At 36.0% G+C, this 23,874-nt stretch overlaps 1 protein-coding gene across 2 annotated transcripts in view; it reads left to right on the top strand.

Moving 5' to 3' along the window:
- STXBP5L (syntaxin binding protein 5L) overlaps positions 1–23,874 on the top strand; it is a 369,562-nt gene that overhangs the window by 36,939 nt on the left and 308,749 nt on the right. For both annotated transcript variants that reach the window (XM_079922719.1, XM_079922720.1), the window contains one exon: positions 12,924–13,021. In XM_079922719.1, the coding sequence (XP_079778845.1) occupies positions 12,924–13,021 (98 nt within the window). The remainder of the gene's footprint in view (positions 1–12,923; positions 13,022–23,874) is intronic.

Raw genomic sequence — 23,874 nt, 5'->3', positions numbered from 1 at the left:
TGTGTCCTTTATTAAATAGTAAAGATGATAGATTTGGATACCTTTGGGTATACCCATGGTTACTTGTTATTAGTGTGCTCGTATTCATATTACTTATGTCAATACATATTTGTATATATATCTCTATACGTTTCTGTAGTGAGAATTAGGCCTGTTCATGTTACTTGGTGTGTTTTTTTGAAGGTATATTTTAGCATACCTACGTGATATTATGAGAGACCGTGATAATATGAGAGATAATGAGATAGTATTAGAGAAGATAAATTCATTTAATTTGAACGTGATTCCCTCATGTTTTGAAAGGACACCTTTCTATTAAGTTTAAATACTATAAACATATATTTACATAGTATGCTCAATTTATAAAGCACATTTACATGCATTACCTCATTTATGAGTCAGATTTTTTTGGTAAGATTAACAGTGTGAACTATAGAGTCCAAGTTACTCACTATATGTGTTAAACTGTTGTAATAAAAATCAGTAGTTTTTTGAATGCCTGTAAGGCTGTTAAGCTTGAAACAACAGAATCTCTAACCTCAAGTAGTTTGTAATACAATATGGTAGGAAGAAACACAATTAGGTAGTAAAGAATAACCTACTTTTACATTAGATTTAATGATACATTAGTATCTATAACATATTCCCAATTAAATATATATAAAATATATTATCCAAGTGTGGGTTCTTTTTCTGTTCTAACACCTTAGCATTATGTAATTGCATGTGGTTATAATAATTCACGAAGGTGCTCAGAGGGAAAAGGGTGAGAATGATAACTATTGAACATTTAAAGTAAAATCTCAAGTGTGCTTTCATTACTGTGGAAAGTTGAGACAATAGCTCCAGATACAGAGATATTCTAGATAAAGATTTTATTTCAATACTTATAAAATATTTGGTTGTAAGTAATTATTCATCTTTCTTAAAAATATAAGAGAATAGTTTTTAAAGGAACTACTGCTTACATGGACAAATCATATTGATGAACTTTAAAAAGCCTAACTATTTAATCATAGCACTAAGCTTAGTGAAGGGGACACATTAAAGGCATGGTCCCTGCTCACAAAGGAGTTAGAACTTATTTGGGGAGATCAAAGGGCAATAATCATTCTTCAATAAGTGCTACACTGTGGTGTTGGTTTAGAATTTTAGTAAATATTTCATGTAGGAGTGAGAACTTGACTTGGAATTTGAGAGATAAGTAGGTAAATACTTTATTTTTGAAAAACACTAATAATTAGGACCTCATTTGTTTATTACTATGTATAAATAAAATTTCCAGTTTTTCCTATGTGTAAATATATTTTCCTACAAAAAACTAGGTTTTTGTAGATACTTTGGAAAGAGATGCTTTTAGCAGCTTAAATCACACAACAATAATGAAAAAGTTTCTGAAGTATATAAACAAATAATTGCTTCTTGAATACTAAATCCTGATGGGATTTTGTTGTCCTAGCTACAACAGAAACTACATCAACTCTGCATTTCTAATAGAATTTTAACAGTTGTGTTGTAACTTCTGTAGTATTAAATAAACATTGATACATATGAATATAATTCTATTATTAATCACTAAGTTCTAGTCTAGTGAAAAATATTTTGTCTCCCTAACCATTTTATATATTAGAAAATATATTATTCAATGCTACTGAATAAAACATTTATTTTTAGACTTTTAAAAAATTTGACAGACTTCAAATTAACAACCAAAAATAAAAATGGGTATTTCCCCCCCAATTTTATTGGTAATTGGTTACTTTTAGTGGAGGGAAAAGTTGCTGATTTTTGTCTGCTTATCATGTATCTAGACGACTTACCAGATTCTTTTTCTTCCAAAAAATTTTAGTAATTTGTTTTTTACTTTCCTATATTTATATATTATTTCAATTTCTTGTCTTACTAAATTAGCTTGAATCTCTAAAACAAAGCTGAACAATAATGGGAATAATGAACATGTATTTCTTCTTCCTGACTTTACTGGGAATACTATACCTTTCTGCCGTTTAGTATTTTATTTGTTGTTATTTTTGTTATTGTTAATATTTATCATATATAAGTAGTTTTCCTCTGATCCTATTTTACATAAGATGTTTACTTGGATTGACTGCTGAAGTTTATCAAATGTCTTTCCAGAACGTACTGATATAATCATGAGGTTTTATCTTTTTATTTGTTGATTTAATGAATGTCAGTATATATCCTCATATTGAGCTGTCTTTGTGTTAATTTAAATGAGATTAGGCAACCAAACTCTATCTAAACCCAACAGAGACATACTTTAAAATTTTATTTTTTCTTCCATCCTTATGAAAGAAAAAGTACTAACGATCTTCTTATGGCTTTTTCAAGAAAACTCACATGTATTTATATTTTTCTGAAAATGCTATGTCAATTTAAATATTATTGTCAGGGGAACACATTAATAAATAAAACAACCAATCAGAATTAGAGACTGCTTAAAAACTAAAGATTGCATTCACAAGAGGTAGCATCAATTTGTAGGGTATAGGCTCCTTTTTAGAAATGGCATTTGCAAAGACATTTATATGATGAAGAATATTATTTGCTTTTCTGTGTCTGTATCTTGTCAAGGTTTATTTTGTAAGCCGAAGTGCCCCCAGTTTCAAGGCTAAGGCCTGAAAAACTTAAAATTTAAATTAAGGAAAAGAAAAGGATGAAATATGTTAGTAACAAATGAAATATGAGGTATATATACTTACTTAAATTTTTGGGATAAACAATAATTTGGTCTTGGTTTATCATTGTTAGTATACATTACTGGATTGGATTTACTAGTATCTTATTTAGTATTTTGTACCTATATTCATAAGTATTTACTTTATAATGCTTAAAACAATCTGAAATTATGTATACTGTACTATGTGATGTGTTTCCTGTGAAATCACTAGGACAGACATTTTCATCACTTGTGGCCTTTGCAGCAGCCCATCCCTCTTTCTGTTCCTGGACCCAGGCAACAGCTGATTTGCTTTTAAGTCATTAGGGATTGTTTGAATTTTATGTAAATAGTCTGTCCCTTTCTCTCTCTTTCCCTCTCTGTCTCTTTCTCCTTCCTCTCTCTGAATCTATATACCTGTTGTGTTTAACATATTGAAAGATAATGTGGGCAATTGGGGAAAAGTTTGGGGTTGAATTAGTGACAAAAGCACATAAAAACTTAGCAAATGCAACTTAAAAAAATGTAACCTCAGGGAATAAAACATTTGTGAGGCAAAATAAGAGAGCAGTATTAATAGAGTGTTAACACTAACTGCTATGATTTATTGAGAAGATAGGGATATGGCAAGTGTGCTTGTATGTGTAATGAGGAGGTGGGAGAAAAGAGAGAGAATTTTTTGAAGTCAGTGAATAGCAATATAAAAATGTTATTTTCAGGGCTTCCCTGGTGGCGCAGTGGTTGAGAGTCCGCCTGCTGATGCAGGGGACATGGGTTCGTGCCCTGGTCCGGGAAGATCCCACATGCTGCGCAGCGGCTGGGCCCGAGAGCCATGGCCGCTGAGCCTGCGCGTCTGGAGCCTGCGCGTCTGGAGCCTGTGCTCCGCGAGCCATGGCCGCTGAGCCTGCGCGTCTGGAGCCTGTGCTCCGCAACGGGAGAGGCCACAACAGTGAGAGGCCCGCCTACCGAAATGTTATTTTCAGACTCATTAGGTAAATGCCAAAACAAATAGCAAAAAGATCCTCTAGAAAGCAGGAAATGGGCGAGGGAAGGGGACAGCTTATTTCTAACTTTCGTGACATGTCCTATAGAATTATCTGACTTTTTAAATTATGTGGCGTGATTGAGTTTGATGAAAATAAAACTAAAATGAATATAAAATTTTAAAATATTAATGATAAAATCACATTTCTGTTATATCTACTTCCAAATATCTTATCAAATGGGGGTATATTTGGGCATTATTCTAATTTAATTTTTTTTTTTAATTTTTTGGCCACGCTACACAGCATGTGGGATCTCAGTTCCCCAACCAAGGATAGAACCCGCGCCCCCTGCATTGGAAGGGTGGAGTCTTAACTGCTGTACCGCCCGGGAAGTCCCTCTCCTTTAATTTTAATATCAACCGCCTTTTAGATCTTTGAGCATGGTGGTTTTCTCAATCTTTCAAGAGATTTAAAAGTCTTAATGAGAAACTGGTACCAATACATCAATTGCCAAGGGCATTTGCATGAGTAGGTATTTTGCCATACTTGTGCATATAGCACAATCTTACCTTTCTATCGCAAAGTGACAGGGTTTCATAGGAACTTGTTATTTTTGTTACCATTATGCCACTCCATGGTGTCATATGCCTATCATAGTTCTCTTAGTCTTATTCTTCATCTAAGGGAGCAGGAAATCATTCAGCAATATTTTCAGGGATCTAAGATGACATCACATCTAGAGAAGAGCTATGGACATACACACATATCCCTAAAAACCCTCAAAGTTCAAGTAATTTGGCTGTTATTGGAAACAAATATCATTGAAATTGAGGGACTTTTCCCATCAATGGGAGTTGCTCCAGTTACAGTAATAATTGGTTTTTGCTTACCAAAATATGTGTGTCCATGTGAGCGTTCTTTTTTGTAGTAGAACAGCCCAGATATTTTATCTCAGATTATATGACTTTATGACTTACTGAACAAATTTTGAGACTGTGATTAATTTCCAGTTTCTGGATCCAAGATCAGGAATGATTTACCCCACTCTACCCTTTGCCAAGATTGTAACATTTGTAGACCTAACCAGGCAAGTGAACTTATATCAGAAAAAGTACATATTATGTAATCATAAATATTGAGAGGCAAATTGTCTATCTAGAGGAAGTTTAAATAGAATTAATTTATTTCATAATTGTAATATTCTATCTTCTGTAATCTATAGGTAGTTTTATTTTCTATATATGGTAGTTTTCAATTGTTGCATTCATGTTATTAGATGAAAACTGGTATATGATATTAGGAATTCTATGCTCAGATTATAGAAATGATAGCTTTGGCATATCAGTAGTATAGAGATAAGTATAAGCATGAATCACCAATACAGTAGCAAGTTGGAATCCTAGTAGTATACAATCAAAAGCCATATTTGTATCTTTTTAAAAATTAATTTATTTAGTTTTGGCTGCCTTGGGTCTTTGTTGCTGTGTGTGGGCTTTTTCTAGTTGTGGTGAGCGGGGGCTACTCTTCATTGTGGTGCACAGGCTTCTTATTGAGGTGGCTTCTCTTGTTGCAGAGCACCGGCTCTAGGTGTGAGGGCTTCAGTAGTTGTGGCACGTGGGCTCAGTAGTTGTGGCTCGCAAGCTCTAGAGCACAGGTTCAGTAGTTGTGGCACATGGGCTTAGTTGCTCCCCGGCATGTGGGATCTTCCCGGACCATGGCTCGAACCCGTGTCCCCTGCATTGGCATGTGGATTCTTAACTACTGGGCCACCAGGGAAGTCCCATATTTGCTTCTTTCATTTTTCACACTAATGAGCAATACTAGGGAACATTCCCCATAAACTAACTTGTTGGTTTAAAAAATATTTACTTCTTTTTAGGAATGAATGGTTGGTATGGGTGTTAGGATGACAGTTAAGATGTTTTAACAGGCCATAATAACTGCAGCTTAAACAATGTAGAAGTTTATTTCTCTTTCATGAAATCTGTCTAATTTTAAGCAACCAAGGACTGATTCAATGGCTTTATGGTATCTAGAACCCAACAAGGTCTTTCTATCTTGGTGCTGTACTGTCCTTGACATATGGCTTTCATCTCATGTTCTAAGTTGGCTGATCCAATTCCTGCCATTGAATCCATTTTCCAGTTAGTAGAAAGGTGAGAAAAATAAGTTGTATTTGCCCTTATGTTTATGGGTTTATATCATTTCTGCTCTCACTCCTTTGTTTAGAATCTAATCTCGGCTGTGGAGGCTGGGAAATGTAGTGTGAACTGGATTGCCATGTGCTGAACTCAAAATTTTAGTACTATAGAAAAAGGGGAGAAGAAGATAGTGGGAAGCAACAGACAGTCTCTGTCATAGGTGGTTTTGAGGCTGTTTTGAAATATTATGATAATATTAAGCCCAGTCAGCCAGGCCTAATATGAGTTCTTCTTTGTCTCATACTGCCCTTGTTCCATACTGGCCCTTCGGTGTTCTCATTTGTATACTGAGGAAATTAAAATGAAAACTAAACTAAAGCTAAATGTTCAGAATTCCTTCCTAGCTGTGTTGTGGTTAGATTCTGCCAATGGAAGGTGCCAGATTAAAAGACACGAAGAAAGTAAGTCATTTTATTTCTGCTAGTGCCTTTTGCAGTGTCAGCAATGAGTACAAGTTTGTGTCTTTCATTTCAGAGATAGTAACAGCTTCCTAACTCAGGGTGACATGACCAGCATTTCCACCTATTTGTAACCATCTTTTTTTGCTCCAGATATCTAGAGAGATTTGTGTAACTTTTGGTACAGTTGGCCACCTTACCTCATCCCCTGTAATGTTTTGAAGGGAGAATGCTATGGACTGAATTGTGTTCTCCCAAAATTCATATGTTGAAACCCTAACCCCCAGGGTGATAGTATTTGGATATGGGGCCTTTGGGAGTTAATTAGAATTAGATGAGGTCATAAGGATAAGGCCTCATGATGAGATTTGTGGCTTTGTAAGAGGAAGAGACAGAGATGCTTATCTCCCCATTATGAGGACACAGTGAGAAGGTGGCCATCTGCAACCCAGGAAGAGGGCTCTTACCAGCAACTGAATTGGCTAGTAACTTGATCTTGACTTCCTAGCCTTGGGAACTGTGAGAAATAAACATCTTGTTTAAGCTACCCAGTATTTTGTTATAGCAGCCTGAGCAGACAAATAGAGAGCAAAACAAAGCAAGAGAAACAAAATAATATTAGGAAAAATTAGATATTTAAGAACCTCATTTTATTTGTTGCTTATCAGCTTTGCTTATTTCACCAGCTGAACATAAACTATAGTATTTCAACAACCCTTTCTGACTCTGTCTAAAATTGAGAATTTTTCACCTTGACAAGTTGTCTTCAGTTGTCCTACATTTTTCTCTGCTTCAATTTTTTTTTTTTTACCACATCTATGCCATTCCAATTGATAGCCTTGATTCTTTTGAAATCAGCCAGGTATCCCAACTGATCCTAACTTCTTATTGTATACATTGTCTGATGATGCAATATCAGAATATTTGATATTCTTGAGGAGAACAGTATTTTTTCTTTCAAATTACAATAAAATTCACCCAGTTAAAGCATACATTTCACTAGTTTTTAGTATATTCACAGTTATGTAACAACTACCATAATCAGTTTTAGAACATTTCATCACGCCCAAAACAACTCTGTACTCATTAGCAGTAAATGCCCATTATCCAGAGCCCCTCTCCCCCATTCCTAGGCAACCAGTAATATATGGGTTGGCCAAAAAGTGCCTTCAGTTTTTAAGTAAAAATAAAAGATACATTTTCATTTTCAACAAGAACTTTATGGAACAACCTATTCACCCTTTTGTTCCCCTACCTTCTGCCATTTTTCAGGCAACTTCATAATTCCATCTTCCCAAAACTTTTTATCTTTTTGAGCAAAGAACTTTTCCAGGTGCCTTTTACAGTCTTCCAGGGAATTGAAATTTCTTCTATTAAGAGAATTTTGTAAAGACCTAAATAAATGGAAATCTGAAGGTGCAATGTCTGGTGAATATGGTGGATGAATCAGAACTTCCCAGCCAAGCTGTAACAGTTTTTGCCTAGTTGTCAAAGAAACATGCAGCCTTGCATTATCCTGATGAAAGATTGTGCGTTTTCTGTTGACTAATTCTAGATGCTTTTCATCAAGTGCTTCTTTCAGTTGGTCTGACTGGGAGCAGTACTTGTTGGAACTGTTTCGTTTTCCAGAAGGAGCTCATAATAGAGGACTCCCTTCCAATCCCACCATATAAACAACATCAACTTCTTTGGATGAAGACTGGCCTTTGGTGTGGTTGGTGGTGGTTCATTTCATTTGCCCCAGGATCTCTTCCATTCCACATTATTGTACAGTACCCACTTTTCATCACCCGTCATAATTTGTTTGTTTGTTTGTTTGTTTTTGCGGTATGTGGGCCTCTCACTGTTGTGGCCTCTCCCGTTGCCGAGCACAGACTCCAGACACGCAGGCTCAGCAGCCATGGCTCACGGGCCCAGCCGCTCCGCGGCATGCGGGATCTTCCCGGACCCGCGCACGAACCCATGTCCCCTGCATCGGCAGGCGGACTCTCAACTACTGCACCACCAGGGAAGCCCCATAATTTGTTTTAAAAACGGAAGTTTTCATTATGTTTAAGTAGAGAATCGCATGGGAAATATGGTCAAGAAGTTTTTTTTCACTTAACTTATGTGGAACCCAAACATCAAAGCAATTAACATAACCAAGCTGGTGCAAATGATTTTCAACACTTGATTTGGATATTTTGAGTATGTCGGCTATCTCCAGAGGGGTATAACGTTGATTGTTCTCAATTAATGTCTTGATTTGATTGCTGTCACCTTCAACTGGTCTAATGACCGTGGAGCATCGTCCAGCGAGAAATCTCCAGCATAAAACTTCGCAAACCACTTTTGACACATTTGATCAGTCACAGCACCTTCTCCGTACACTGCACAAATCTTTTTTGCGTTTCAGTTGCGTTTTTACCTTTCTTGAAATAATGCAGCGTAATATGCTGAAAATGTTGCTTTCTTTCTTCCATCTTCAATTTTAAAATGGCTACACAAAAATTCACCAATTTTGGGCTTCCCTAGTGGCGCAGTGGTTGAGAGTCTGCCTGCCGGTGCAGGGGACACGGGTTCGTGCCCTGGTCTGGGAAGATTCCACATGCCGCGGAGCGGCTGGGCCCGTGAGCCTGTGTGTCCGGAGCCTGTGCTCTGCAACGGGAGAGGCCACAACAGTGAGAGGCCCGCATACAGCAAAAAAAAAAAAAAAAAAAAAAAAAATTCACCAATTTTGTTGGCTTTTTTTAAATGCACACTGATATGACAGCTGTCACATACAATCTAACAAAATTGTTTTGAATGGAGTTAAAGATGACTAAGAGCTATTAGAGCCATCTTACAGAAAAAACTGAATGAACCTTTTGGCCAACCCAATAATTTCTGTCTCTATAGATTTTTCTATTCTGTACATTCCACGTAAATGGAATTATACAATATATGACTGGCTTCTTTCATCTTCAAGGTACATCCCTGTTGTAGCATGTATCATACTTCAGTTGCTTTTATTGATGAATAATATTCCATTGTACAGACATACAAATTTCATCTACTCATTCATCAGTTGATGAATGTTTGAGTTGTTTCTACTTTTTGAATATTTTGAGTCATGTTGCTATGAATATTTGTATAAAAGTTTTATATGGATTTCTTTTTTATTTTCCTTGGTTATATACCCAGGAGTGGAATCCCTGGGTTATAGTGTAACTCTATTTCACATTTTGAGGAAATGCCAAACTATTTTCCAAAGAAACTACATGATTTTACATTTCTACCAGTAATGTATTAAGGCTCCAATTTCTCTACATCTTAGTCAGCCTGTATTAATATCTTTTTTTGTATCCATCCTAGTGAGTATGCCGTTATAGCTCATTGTGGATACGATTTGCAGTTTACTAATGGCTAATGATGTTGAGCATCTTACCATGTGCTTATTGGTCATTTATATATATATTTTTGGATAAGTGTCTATTAAGATCCTTTGCCCATTTTTTCAATTGAGTTATTTGTCTTTTTATTATTGAGTTGTAAGAGTTCTTTATTTATTCTGGATATAAATTCCTTATCAGATATATGCTTTGCAAATATTTTCTCCCATTCTTTGGGTTGTCTTTTTACTTTCTTGATAGTATCCTCTACAGCACAAAAGTTTTTAAGTCTCACGAGGTTCAATTTATCTATTTTTAATTTTATTGCTTGTGCCTTTTGAGTCATATGTAAGAAACCATTGCCTAATCCTAAGTCACTAAGATTTAAGCATATGTTTTCTTCTAAAATTTTTATAGTTTTGGTCCTTACATTTAGGTCTATGATCCATTTTGAGTTAGTTTGTATATATTAGTCCAACTTGATTCTTTTGCATGTTGATATCCAGTTGTTGCAGTATCATTTGTTAAAAGACTGTTCATTTCTCGTTGAATTGTCTTAGCACCCTTGGCAGTAATCAACTGACTGAAAATGTGAACATTTATTTCTGGAATCTCAATGCTGTTCCATTGATCTAAATGTTTATCCTATGCCAGTGCCTCATTGTCTTGATTACTGTAGATTTGTCTAAATTTAAAAAATGTGAATGCTCCAAATTTGTTCTTCTTTTTCAAGATCATTTTGGTGTTCTGGGCCTCTTGAATACCCATATGAATCTTAGGGTCGACTTGTCAATTTCTGCAAAAAAAAGCCAGCTGGGGTTTTGTTAGGGATTGCATTGATTCTGAAGATCAATCTGTGGAGTATTGTCACCTTAACAATAGTATTTTAATCCATGGGTATGAGAAGCCTTTCTTTTTATTTAGGTTGTCTTAAATTTTTTTCAAAAGTGTTTTGTAGTTTTTAGCATGTAAGTTTTGTACTTCTTTTGTTCATTTTATTACTGAATATTTTATTCCTTTGGCTGCTATTGTAAATGAAATTGTTCTCTTAATTTCATTTTTGGATAGTGCATTGCTAGTATATAGAAATATAATTGATTTGTACATTAATTTTGTAATCTTGCTTAACTTCTTTATTAGTTCTAGTAATTTTTCAGTGTATTTCTTAGGCTTATATACACAAGATCATGTCATCTGCAGATAGTTTTAGTTCTTTTTTCAAAAAAATCTGATGTCTTTCTTTTTTTCTTGCCTAATCGCCCTGGATAGGATGTAGAAGTGGCAAGAGCGGACATACTTGTTTCATTCCTGATCTTAGAGGGAAAGCACTTATTCTTTCACTAATTAGTATGATGTTAGCTGTAGGTTTTTTGTACATGCCATTTATCAGATTGAGGAAGTTCTCTACAGTTCTGTTTATTCAGTGCTTTTTAACATGAGTGGGTGTTGGATTTTCTGAAATAATTTTTCTGCATCTATTGAGGTGACCATGTGATTTTTGTCCTATGTTCTATTGAGATAGGATATTACATTAATTTTTTGATGTTAAACCAACCTTGCATTCCTGGCATAAATTCTACCAAGTCACATTGTATTTCCTTTTTATATGTTGCTGGAATTGGTTTGCTAATATTTTATTGGGGATTTTTATACCTATATTAATTAAGAATTAGTGGTATTTAGTTTTCTTTTCTTGTGATGACTTTGTTTCTGGGATCAGGGTAATACTGGCCATAGAGTGAGTTGGGAAGTGTTCCCACCTGTTCTGTTTTTTTTTGAGAGAAACTATATTCAATTATTGTTATCCACATTGATCTGCATGAAGATTATGAATATCTTCCTGTTGACAATTCTGTTTATAAGTCAAAATAAGAAGGACAGTTCAGAATCAAAGGGAAACACCTCAGTTAAGGATCATGAATAGAAAATGGGTCTTCTTAGTAATAATTTTTTAACCAACTTAGTTGAGAATTCTTTGGAGGTTATAGAACAGTAGTTGGTTGGTTAAAGACATTGTGGTATATTCATACTATAATAAGCTCTGCAACTTTTAAATAGGTTGAAGCATTATACATCTAAACATATTTTTTTGTGGAAATATTTCTATGATATACTGCTAAGGGAGAAAACCAGATTACAGATCTGGTTATATATTAGTTAATATGCATATGCATATATGTTCATATATGCTTTAAAAGAAAATGAGGAGTTTATGCAATGAACTCCTTACCGTGTTTTCTCTGGGGAATGAGTTTTAGATAAACTACATGCTATAGTTAATCTTTTCATCTTCAAATGTTTACAAAAGCCATATTTTATTATAAAGATATTTCCATTAAAAATAGTTTTTGGAGCACTAAATATGTGGCTGAAAAGGTATAGAATCCCTTTTATCCTGACCTATGTGGGTCCTCTATTTTTTTGGAAAAGTTATAGCACATTTCATATTGAAATTAGCTCCTGTCTAATATTGCATATTCCTTTTTTACATGTTAGTCTTATCTCTTTTGTGATATTATGAACTCTTTATATTTTCTTTCCTTTCTTTCCCGCTGTGTTATTATGAAAGCTTTCAAACATACAGAGGAGTTGAAAGAATTATACTGGAACACTCATATATGTATTTATATGTTGTCACAATTTTATTGTACTGTTTGATGAGTTTTGACTAAAGTATACATGTTTGTAATTCAAACCTTGTCAAAATAAAGTTCCTTCATACCCCTTCCAGTCAGTTCTCCTCAAATCAACCACTGTTCTGATTTTTTTCACCATAGGTTAGTTTTACTTGTTTAGAATTTAATATAAATGTAATCATACTATATGTACTCTTTGTGTATTGCTTCTTTTACTTAGCATAATATATTTGAGAATCATCCATGTTTTGGCTTCTGTCATTAGTTTATCTTTTAATTGTTGAGTAGTATTCTATTGTATGCATATACCACAGTTTTGTTTTTGAATTCTCTTGTTGATTGTCACCTGGGCTGTTTCTAGGTTGTTATGTATAAAGCTGTTAGGGACATATACAAATTATTATGTGGGTATATGCTCTTCATTTCCTTGGGTACATACACAGGAGTGGAATTTCTAGGTCATAGGACGGGTATATGTTTAGTTTTTAAAGAACTACAGCACATTTTTCTAAAGTGGTTGTGTCATTTTACACTTCTACCAACAATACTTGGTAGTAGTTTTTAAAAAATAAATAATTATTTTAGTCATTCTGGTGGTTGGATAGTGGTATCTTGTTGTGATTTTAATTTTTATTTCCCTGATGACTATTTTCACTGTTTTCTCTCTTTCAGACAGTTCGGCATGGTTTTCCTTATCAGCCCACAGCATTAGCCTTTGATCCAGTTCAGAAAATCTTGGCTATTGGGACGAGAACTGGTGCTATACGAATGTATCCTTATTTTTTGGTTCATTATTTGCTATATTAATACGAATTACATTTCCTTAAATATTTAGGTAAGTGAAATATTTATGACCAAATAAAGTTTACTGTTTCTTTAGCAATGAGTAACCCACATCATCAAATTTATTGGCATATATTTAATGTCTGTGAGATAAGTATTGATGCTCCTTTTAAAATCCCTGATATTGGTGATTTGTGTCTTCTACTTTTTTCCTGATTAGTCTGGCTAGAAGCTTATCAGCTGCACTGATTTTCATAAGAACCAACTTTTGGTTTCATTGCTTTTCTGTATTGTTTTCCTATATTTTATTTCATTGATTCCTGGTTTGATTTTTTTTATTTCCCCTCTTTTGATTAATTTTGGGTTTCATTTTATCTTTTTCTAGTGTTTTAAGGTGGAAACTGAAGTCACAGATTTGAGAACTTTCTTCTTTTCTAATATATGCCTGTAGGGCTGTGAATTTCCTCCCAAATTTTGTTTTAGTGTCATCCCGTTTCTGTAAATGTTTTCCTCTAAAAGTTTTATAGTGTCTGGCCTTACATTTAGGTCTTTAATCCATTTTGAGTTTATTTTGGTGTATGGTGTTAGGAAGTGTCGTAATTTCATTCTTTTACATGTAGCTGTCCAGTTTTCCCAGCACCACTTATTGAAGAGGCTGTATTTTCTACATTGTATATTCTTGCCTCCTTTATCAAAGATAAGGTGACCCTATGTGCACGTGTTTATCTCTGGGCTTTCTCTCCTGTTCCATTGATCAATATTTCTGTTTTTGTGCCAGTACCATACTGTCTTGATTACTGTAGCTTTGTAGTTTAGTCTGAAGTCAGGGAGCCTGATTCCTCCAGCTCCGTTTTTCTTTCTCAAGACTGCTTTGGCTATGCGGGGTCTTTTGTGTTTCTATACAAATAGTGAAATTTTTTGTTCTAGTTCTGTGAAAAATGCCATTGGTAGTTTGATTGGGATTGCATTGAATCTGTAGATTGCTTTGGGTAGTAGAGTCATTTTCACAATATTGATTCTTCCAATTCAAGAACATGGTATATCTCTGCATCTGTTGGTATCATCTTTAATTTCTTTCATCAGTGTCTTATAGTTTTCTGCATACAGGTCTTTTGTATCCTTAGGTAGGTTAATCCCTAGGTATTTTATTCTTTTTGTTGCAGTGGTAAATGGGAGTGTTTCTTTAATTTCTCTTTCATATTTTTCATCATTAGTGTATAGGAATGCAAGAGATTTCTGTGCATTAATTTTGTATCCTGCTACTTTACTAAATTCATTGATTAGCTCTAGTAGTTTTCTGGTAGCATCTTTAGGATTCTCTACGTAAAGTACATCATCTGCAAACAGTGACAATTTTACTTTGTCTTTTTCGATTTGTATTCCTTTTATTTCTTTTTCTTCTCTGATTGCTGTGGCTAAAACTTCCAAAACTATGTTGAATAATAGTGGTGACAGTGGACATCCTTGTCTTGTTCCTGATTTTAGAGGAAATGGTTTCAGTTTTTCACCATTGAGAATGATGTTGGCTGTGGGTTTGTCATATATGGCATTTATTATGTTGAGGTAAGTTCCCTCTATGCCTACTTTCTGGAGAGTTTTTATCATAAATGGGTGTTGAATTTTGTCGAAAGCTTTTTCTGCACCTATTGAGATAATCATATGGCTTTTATCCTTCAGTTTGTTATTGTGGTGTATCACATTGATTGAATTGCGTATATTGAAGAATCATTGCATTCCTGGGATAAACCCCACTTGATCATGGTGTATGATCCTTTTAATGTGTTGTTGGATTCTGTTTGCTAGTATTTTGTTGAGGATTTTTGCATCTATGTTCATTAGGGATATTGGTCTGTAGTTTTCTTTTTTTGTGACATCTTTGTCTCGTTTTGGTATCAGGGTGGTGGCCTCGTAGAATGAGTTTGGGAGTGTTCCTCCCTCTACTATTTTTTGGAAGAGTTTGAGAAGGATAGGTGTTAGCTCTTCTCTAAATGTTTGATAGAATTTGCCTGTGAAGCCATCTGGTCCTGGGCTTTTGGTTGAAGATTTTTAATCGCAGTTTCAATTTCAGTGCTTGTGATTGGTCTGTTTATATTTTCTGTTTCTTCCTGGTTCAATTTCGGAAGGTTGTGCTTTTCTACAAATTTGTCTATTTCTTCCAGGTTGTCCATTTTACTGGCATATAGTTGCTTGTAGTAATCTCTCATGATTCTATGTATTTCTTTTTTTAAAAAAAAACATCATTATTGGCGTATAATTGCTCTACAATGGTGTGTTAGTTTCTGCTTTATAGCAAAGTGAATTGGCCATACATATACATATATCCCCATATATCCTCCCTCTTGTGTCTCCCCCCACCCTCCCTATCCCACCCCTCTAGGTGGTCACAAACCTTTATGTATTTCTGCACTGTCAGTTTTCACTTCTTTTTCATTTCTAATTCTGTTGATTTGAGTCTTCTCCCTTTTTTCTTGATGAGTCTGGCTAATGGTTTATCAATTTTGTTTATCTTCTCAAAGAACCAGCTTTTTGTTTTCTTGATCTTTGCTATTGTTTCCTTCATTTATTTTTTATTTTTTTTTTTTGCTCTCATTTATGATTTCTTTCCTTCTGCCAACTTTGCTTTTTTTTTGTTCTTCTCTAATTGCTTTAGGAATAAGGTTAGGTTGTTTGAGATTGTTCTTGTTTCTTGAGGTAGGATCGTATTGCTATAAACTTCCGTCTTAGAACTGCTTTTGCTGCATCACATAGATTTTGAGTCATTGTGTTTTCATTGTCATTTGTTTCTAGATATTTTTGATTTCCTCTCTGATTTCTTCAGTGATCACTGGGTTATTTAGTAGCGTATTGTTTAGCCTCCATGTGTTTGTATTTTTTACATTTTTTTCCCTGTAATTGATATCTAGTCTCATAGCGTTGTGGTCAGGAAAGATAATTGATATGATATCAATTTTCTTAAATTTACAAAGGCTTAACTTGTGACCCAAGATATGGTCTATCCTGGAGAATGTTCCATAAGCACTTGAGAAGAAAGTGTGTTCTGTTGTTTTTGGATGGAATGTCCTATAAATATCAATTAAGTCCATCTTGTTTAATGTGTCATTTAAAGCTTGTGTGTCCTTATTTATTTTCATTTTGGATGATCTGTCCATTGGTGAAAGTGGGATGTTAAAATCCCCTACTATTATTGTGTTTCTGTCGATTTCCCCTTTTCTGGCTGTTAGCATTTGCCTTATGTACTGAGGTGCTCCTGTGCTGGGTGCATAAATATTTGCATTTGTTATATCTTCTTTGATTGATCCCTTGATCATTATGTAGTGTCTTTCTTTGTTTCTTGTAATAGTCTTTATTTTAAAGTCTTTTTTGTCTGATATGAGAATTGCTACTCCAGCTTTCTTTTGATTTCCATTTGCATGGAATATCTTTTTCCATCCCCTCACTTTCAGTCTGTATGTGTCCCTAGGTCTGAAGTGGGTCTCTTGTAGACAACATATATATGGGTCTTGTTTTTGTATCCATTTAGCCTGTCTATGTCTTTTGGTTGGAGCATTTAATTCATTTACATTTTAGGTAATTATTTATATGTATGTTCCTATTACCAGTTTCTTAATTGTTTTGGCTTTGTTTCTGTAGGTCTTTTCCTTCTCTTGTGTTTCCTGCCTAGAGAAGTTCCTTTAGCATTTGTTGTAAAGCTGGTTTGGTGGTGCTGAACTCCCTTAACTTTTGCTTATTTGTAAAGGTTTTAATTTCTCCATCGAATCTGAATGGCATCCTTGCTGGCTAATCTTTTTTGTAGATTTTTCCCTTTCATCACTTAAAATATGTCCTGCCACTTCCTCTGGCTTGCAGAGTTTCTGCTGAAAGATCAGCTGTTAACCTTATGGGGATTCCCTTGTATGTTATTTGTTGTTTTTCCCTTGCTGTTTTTAATATTCTTTCTTTGTATTTAATTTTGATAGTTTGATTAATTTGTGTCTTGGTGTGTTTCTCCTTGGATTTATCCTGTATGAGACTCTCTGTGCTTTCTGGACTTCATTGAGTATTTCCTTTCCCATGTTAAGGAAATTTTCAACTATAATCTCTTCAAATATTTTCTCAGTCCCTTTCTTTTTCTCTTCTTCTTCTGGAACCCCTATAATTCGAATGTTGGTGCATTTAATGTTGTCCCAGAGGTCTCTGAGACTGTCCTCAATTCTTTTCATTCTTTTTTTCTTTATTCTGCTCTGCAGTAGTTATTTCCACTATTTTATCTTCCAGGTTACCTATCCGTTCTTCTGTCTCAGTTATTCTGCTATTGAAACCTTCTAGAGAATTTTTTTTTTGTTGTTGTTGTTGTTGTTGTACACGGGCCTCTTACTGTTGTGGCCTCTCCCATTGCAGAGCACAGGCTCTGGACACACAGGCCCAGCGGCCATGGCTCACGGGCCCAGCCTCTCCGTGGCATGTGGGATCTTCTCGGACTGGGGCACGAACCCATGTCCCCTGCATTGGCAGGCGGACTCTCAGCCACTGCGGCACCTGGGAAGCCCCCTTCTAGAGAATTTTAAATTTCATTTATTGTGTTATTCATCATTGTTTCTTTGCTCTTTAGTTCTCCTACATCCTTGTTAAACATTTCTTGTATTTTCTCCATTCTATTTCCAAGATTTTGTATTATCTTTACTATCATTACTCTGAATTCTTTTTCAGGTAGACTGCCTATTTCCTCTCATTTGTTTGGTCTGGTTGTTTTTTACCTTGCTCCCTCATCTGTTGCCTATTTTCTGTCTTCTCATTTTGCTTAACTTACTGTGTTTGGAGTCTCCTTTCACAGGCTGCAGATTTGTAGTTCCCGTTGTTTTTGGTGTCTGCCCCCAATGGGTAAGGTTGGTTCAGTGGCTTGTGTAGGCTTCCTGGTGGAGGACACTGGTGACTGTGTCCTGGTGGCTGTGGCTGGATATTGTCTTTCTGGTGGGCAGTGCTGAATCCAGTGGTGTGTTTTGCAGTGTCTGTGAACTTAGTATTAGTTTAGGCATCCTCTCTGCTAATGGGTGGGGTTGTGTTCCTGTCTTGGTAGTTGTTTGCCATGGGGCGTCCAGCACTGGAGCTTGCCTGCCATTGGGTGGAGCTGGGTCTTAGTGCTGAGATGGAGATCTCTGGGAGAGCTCTCGCCGATTGATATTACATGGGGCTCGAGGTCTCTGGTGGTCCAATGTCCTGAACACAGCTCTCCCATCTCAGAAGCTCAGGCCTGACACCAGCCTGGAGTACCAAGATCCTGTCAGCCACACGACTCAGAAGAAAAGGAAGAAAAAAAGAGAAATATAATAATTAATAATAAATAAAGAAATAAACTTAAATAACATTAAAAATTATTAAAATAAAAAAAAAGTAATGAAAAAAGAAGAGAGCAACCAAACCAATAAAAAAAAATCCACTAATGGTAACAAGCGCTTAAAACTATACTGAGATAAACATAAAAATCAGAAACAAGTCAGTCACAGACAGCAAACCCCAAGTCTGCAGTTGCTACCAAAGTCCACTGCCTCAATTTTGGGTTGATTTGTTGTTTATTCAGGTATTCCACAGATGCAGCGTACCTCAAGTTGATTGGGGACATTTAATCCACTGCTCCTGAGGCTGCATGGAGGAATTTCCCTTTCTCTTCTTTGTTCCCACAGCTCCTGGGGTTCAGCTTTGGTTTGGGCCCCACCTCTGTGTATAGGTTGCCCTCAGGCTTCTATTCCCACCCAGACAAGATGGGGTTAAAGCACCAGCTGATGAGGGGGCCCTGACTCACTCATGCAGTTTGGAGGGAGGGGTACGGTTATTATAATTGGAATGCGGGGTGAGCCTGCAGCAGCAGAGGCCACTGTGACACTTCAACAGCCTGAGGCGTGCCGTGTGTTCTCCTGGGAAATTTGTCCCTGGATCATGGGACCCTGGCAGTGGCAGGCTGCACAGGCTCCCGGAGAGTGGGTGGGTGGGGAGGGCATGTAGATAGTGATCTGTGCTTGCCCACAGGATTCTTGATGGCTGCAGCAGCAGTGTTAGTGTTTCATGCCAGTCTCTGGTGTCTGAGCTGATAGCTGCAGCTCATGCCCATGTCTGGAGCTCGTTTAGGCGGTGCTCTGCCTTCTGTGGGCAGACAGGGAAGGAATCCCCTCTCCTCGCACACCCCGAAACGATGGTCTCTTGCCTCTTAGGCTGGACCAGAGTTTTTCCTGGACTCCCTCCCAGCTAGCTGTGGTGCACTAGCCCCCTTCAGGCTGTATTCATGCAGCCAACCCCAGTCCTCTTCCTGGGGTCTGACTTCCAAAGCCCGAGTCTCAGCTCCCAGCCCCCACCCGCCCTGGTGGGTGAGCAGACAAATTTCTCAGGGTGGTGAGTGCTGGCCGGCACTGATCCTTTGTGTTGGAATCTCTCTGCTTCGCCCTCTGCACCCCTGTTGCTGCCCACTCCTCCGTGGCTCTGGAGCTTCCCCCGCCCACTCCCTGTCTCCGCCAGTGAAGGGGTTTCCTATTGAGTGGAAACTTTTCCTCCTTCACAGCTCCCTCCCAGAGGTGCAGGTCCCATCCCTATTCTTTTGTCTCTGTTAACTTCTTTTTTTCTTTTGCCCTACCCAGGTACGTGGGGATTTTCTTGCCTTTTGGGAAGTCTGAGGTCTTCTGCCAGCGTTCAGTAGGTGTTCTACAGGAGTTCTTCCACATGTAGATGTATTTCTGATATATTTGTGGGTAGGAAGGTGATCGTCACGTCTTACTCCTCCGCCATCTTGAAGGTCCCTTGTTTATCTATTTTATATATACTAGTTTATATCTGCTAATCCCAAACTCCTAATTTATCCCTCCCTCTCTTTTCCCCTTTGGTAACCATGTTTGTTTTCTATGTCTGTGAGTCTGTTTCTGTTTTGTAAATAAATTCATTTGTATCATATTTTAGATTCCACATATAAGTGATAATATGATATTTGTCTTCTTCGTCTTTAACTTGTCTTTTCACCCTCTTAACAGGGCCTTTCAGAGTTCAGTTTATCAGTTTTTCCTTTATAGGTGCTGGGAGCTGAGGCTAGGGCTTCAGAGGTCAGACCCCAGGGATAGGACTGGGGTTGGCTGTGTGAACACAGCCTGAAGGGGGCTAGTGCACTACAGCTAGCCGGGAGGGAGTCCAGGAAAAACTCTGGACCTGCCTAAGAGGCAAGAGACCTTTGTTTCGGGGTGCGTGAGGAGAGGGGATTCCTTCCCTGTCTGCCCACAGAAGGCAGAGCACCGCCTAAATGAGCTCCAGAGATGGGCGTGACCCATGGTTATCAGCTCGGACACCAGAGACTGGCATGTGCTCTTTTGGAATCACCTTTTAGAACTCTTTGTCTAACCTTGGATCTTAATTATTTTCTTTCATTTTTTTCTAAAAATTTTATAGTTAAACATTTTATATTTAAATACAGGTTCCATTTTGAGTTAACTTTTTATTTCTATTGTCTTTATCTGCTTTCGGTATTAGGGTAATACTGGGTTCATAAAATGAATTGAGAAGTGTTCCCTCTGCTTCTGTTTTCTGTAATAGTTTGTATAAAATTGGTGTTAATTCTTTAAGTGTTTGGAAGAGTTTTCTAATGAGAGTACCTGGGCCTAGAGATTGTGAGATTTTTTTTATTACAGATTCACTTTTAAAAATTAGTTTTAGGACTATTTTAGCTTTCTCTTTTATCTTGTTAAATTTGCATAGTTTGTAGTCTTACTAGTGGTTTTTAAATTTTACTGATTTTTTGTTTTTGAGGAGCTAGGCTTTTGTTTAATTGATTTTTCTCTGTTTTATTCTTTTCAATTTTTTTCTGAATTATCTTTATTATTTCCTTTCTTTACTTTTCTTTGAGATTATTTTGCTCTTTTTTCCTAGTTTTTTGAAGTAGGAACCTACGTTACTGATTTGTTCCCTTTCTCTTTTCTAAGGTATACATTTAGTGTTATTAATTCTCCTCTCAGCATGGCTTTAACTGGATTCCACAGATTTTGATATGTGCATTTGAATTTTCATTCAATCATATGTAGTTTTAAAAATTGCCTTTGAGACTCCTTTGAACCATCAGTTACTTAGAAGTATTTTAATTAATTGGCAACTGTTTGGAAGTTTTCTTGTTATTGATTTTTAGTTTTGATATCATTATGGTCAGAAAACACACTCTTTATGATTTCAGTTCTTTTAAATTTGTTAAGATTTGTTTTGTGGCCTAGGATATGATCTGTCTTGGTGGATACTCTATGGACTATGGAAAAACATGTGCATTCTTTTCTTGTTGAGTGGAATGTTTTCTATTTGTCAACTAGATATTGTTGGTTGATTGTGTTGTTGAGTTCCATATTCTTGCTAATTTTTTGTCTGAAAATTCCTGTCAAATCCTGAAAGTAGAGTGAATTAGTTCTCCAGACTCTAATTTTGGATATATTTATCTCTTTCTAACTTCATTAGTTTTTGCTTTCTGTATTTTGAGACTCTGTGGTTTGGTGTGCACACATTTAGGATTGTTATATCTTCCATGGATTGATCCCTTTACCATTATGTAATGTCTTTACTTATCTCCAGTAATTCTCTTTGCTCTATAATTGACTTTATGTGATCTTAGTATAACCACTCCTACTTTTTAAAAACAAGTTAATGTTTACATGTTATATCTATTTCCATTCTTTTACTGTAAATTTATGTCATTGTACTTGAAGTGAGTTTATTGTATACAGCATATTGCTGGATCATTTTCTTTCTTTTTTTATTGAGGTGTAATTGACATATAACATTATCTTAAGTTCAGGTGTACAACATAATGATTTGGTATCTGTACATATTGTGAAATAATCACCACAATAAGTCTAGTTAACATGCATCACCACACATAGTTACAAACATTTTTTTTCTTCTGATGAGAACTTTAAAGATCTACTCTCTTAGTAACTTTCAAATATACAATAGAGTATTATTAACTATAATCACCACGCTATGCATTATGTCCTCAGATCTTATTTGTTTTACAATGGAAGTTTGACCTTTTGACCACCTTCATTGATTCTGCCCACCCCACACCTCCCACCTTTGGCAACCACCAATCTGTTCTCTATATCTACGTGTTCAGTATTTCTGTTTGTTTGTTTTTTAGATTCCACTACAAATGAGATTGTACAGTATTTGTCTTTCTCTGTCTGACTTATTTCAGTCAGCATTTGCCTTTAGTGTCCATCCATGTTATCACAAATGGCTAGATTTCATTCTTTTAATATGGCTGAATAACACTCTGTTCTCTATGTATACCACATTTTTTGTCTATTCATCCATCATTGGACACTTAGGCTGTTTCCATATCTTGGCTATTGTAAATAATGCTGCAATGAATATGGGAGTATAGATATCTTTTTAAGTTAGGTTTTCATTTCCTTCTGATAAATACCCCAAAGTGGAATTGCTGGATTGTATGGTAGTTCTATTTTATTTTATTCTTAAAAAAATTATTTTATTTTATATTGGAGTATAGTTGATTAACAATGATGTGTTAGTTTCAGGTGTACAGCACAGTGATTCAGTTATACACATGCAAGTATCCATTCTTTTTCACATTCTTTTCCCATTTTGATTATTAAAGAATACTGAGCCGAGTTCGCTGTGCTATACAGTAGGTCCTTGTTGGTTAACTATTTTAAATATAGTAGTGTTTACATGTCAATTGCAAACTTCCATACTGTTTTTCATAGTGCCTGCACCAATTTACAGTCTCACTAACAGTGCACAAGGGTTCTCTTTTCTCTACATCCTTGCTAACACTTGTTATTCCTTGTCTTTCTGGTAATAGCCATTTTAACAGGTGTGAGCTGGTTTCCCATTGTGGTTTTAAGTTGCATTTCCCTGATGATTAGTGATGTTGAATACCTTTTCATGTACCTCTTGGCCATCTGTATATCTTCTTTGGAAAAATGTCCATTCAGCTCCTCTGCCAATTTTTTAATTGAATTGTTTGGGTTTTTTTGCTATTGAGTCATATGAATTCTTTATATATTTTGGATATTAATCCCTTATCAGACATGATTTGCAAATATTTTCTCCCATATGACAGGTTTCTTTTTCATTTTGTTGACAGTTTGCTTTGCTGTGCCGGAGCTTTTTAGTTTGATGTAGTCCCACTTAGTTTTGTATTTTGTTGTTGTTTTTTTGCTTTTGGTGTCAACTCTAAAAAATCATTGCCAATAATGATTTACAGGAGCTTACTGCTTATATTTTCTTCTAGGAGTTTTATGGTTTCAGGTCTTTTGTTCAAGTTCTTAATCCATTTTGAGTTAGTTTTTGTGTGTAGTGTAAGATAATGTCCAGCTTCATTCTTTTGCATATGGCTGTCCAGTTTTCCCAGCATCATTTATTGAAGAGACTGCCTTTTCCCCATTAAGTATTCTTGGCTTCCTTGTCAAATATTAGTTGACCATATATGCATGGGTGTATTTCTGGAATCTTGATTCTGTTCCATTGGTTTATGTGTCTGCTTTTATGCCAGTATCGTATTGTTTTGATTACTTATAGCTTTGTAATATAGTCTGAAACCAGGGAGCATGACACCTCCAGCTTTGCTCTTCTTTCTCAAGATTGCTTTCACTATTTGAGGTCTTCTGTGGTTCCGTACAAATTTTAGGATTATTTGTTCTAGTTCTGTGAAAAATGCCATGGGTATTTTGATAGGGATTGCATTGAATCTTTAGATTGCTTTGGATAGTATGGACATTTTAGCAGTATTAATTCTTCCACCCAAGAGTATAGTATATCTATCCATTTATTTCTGTTTTCAGTTTCTTCCATCAATGTCTTATAGTTTCCAGTATATAAGTGTTTTACC

Source organism: Stenella coeruleoalba, assembly GCF_951394435.1.
Source record: "Stenella coeruleoalba genome assembly, chromosome: 5".
Classification (NCBI taxonomy): domain Eukaryota; kingdom Metazoa; phylum Chordata; class Mammalia; order Artiodactyla; family Delphinidae; genus Stenella; species Stenella coeruleoalba.
The sequence above is the reverse complement of the archived record's forward strand: the minus strand, read 5'-3'. Positions and strand labels throughout refer to the sequence as shown.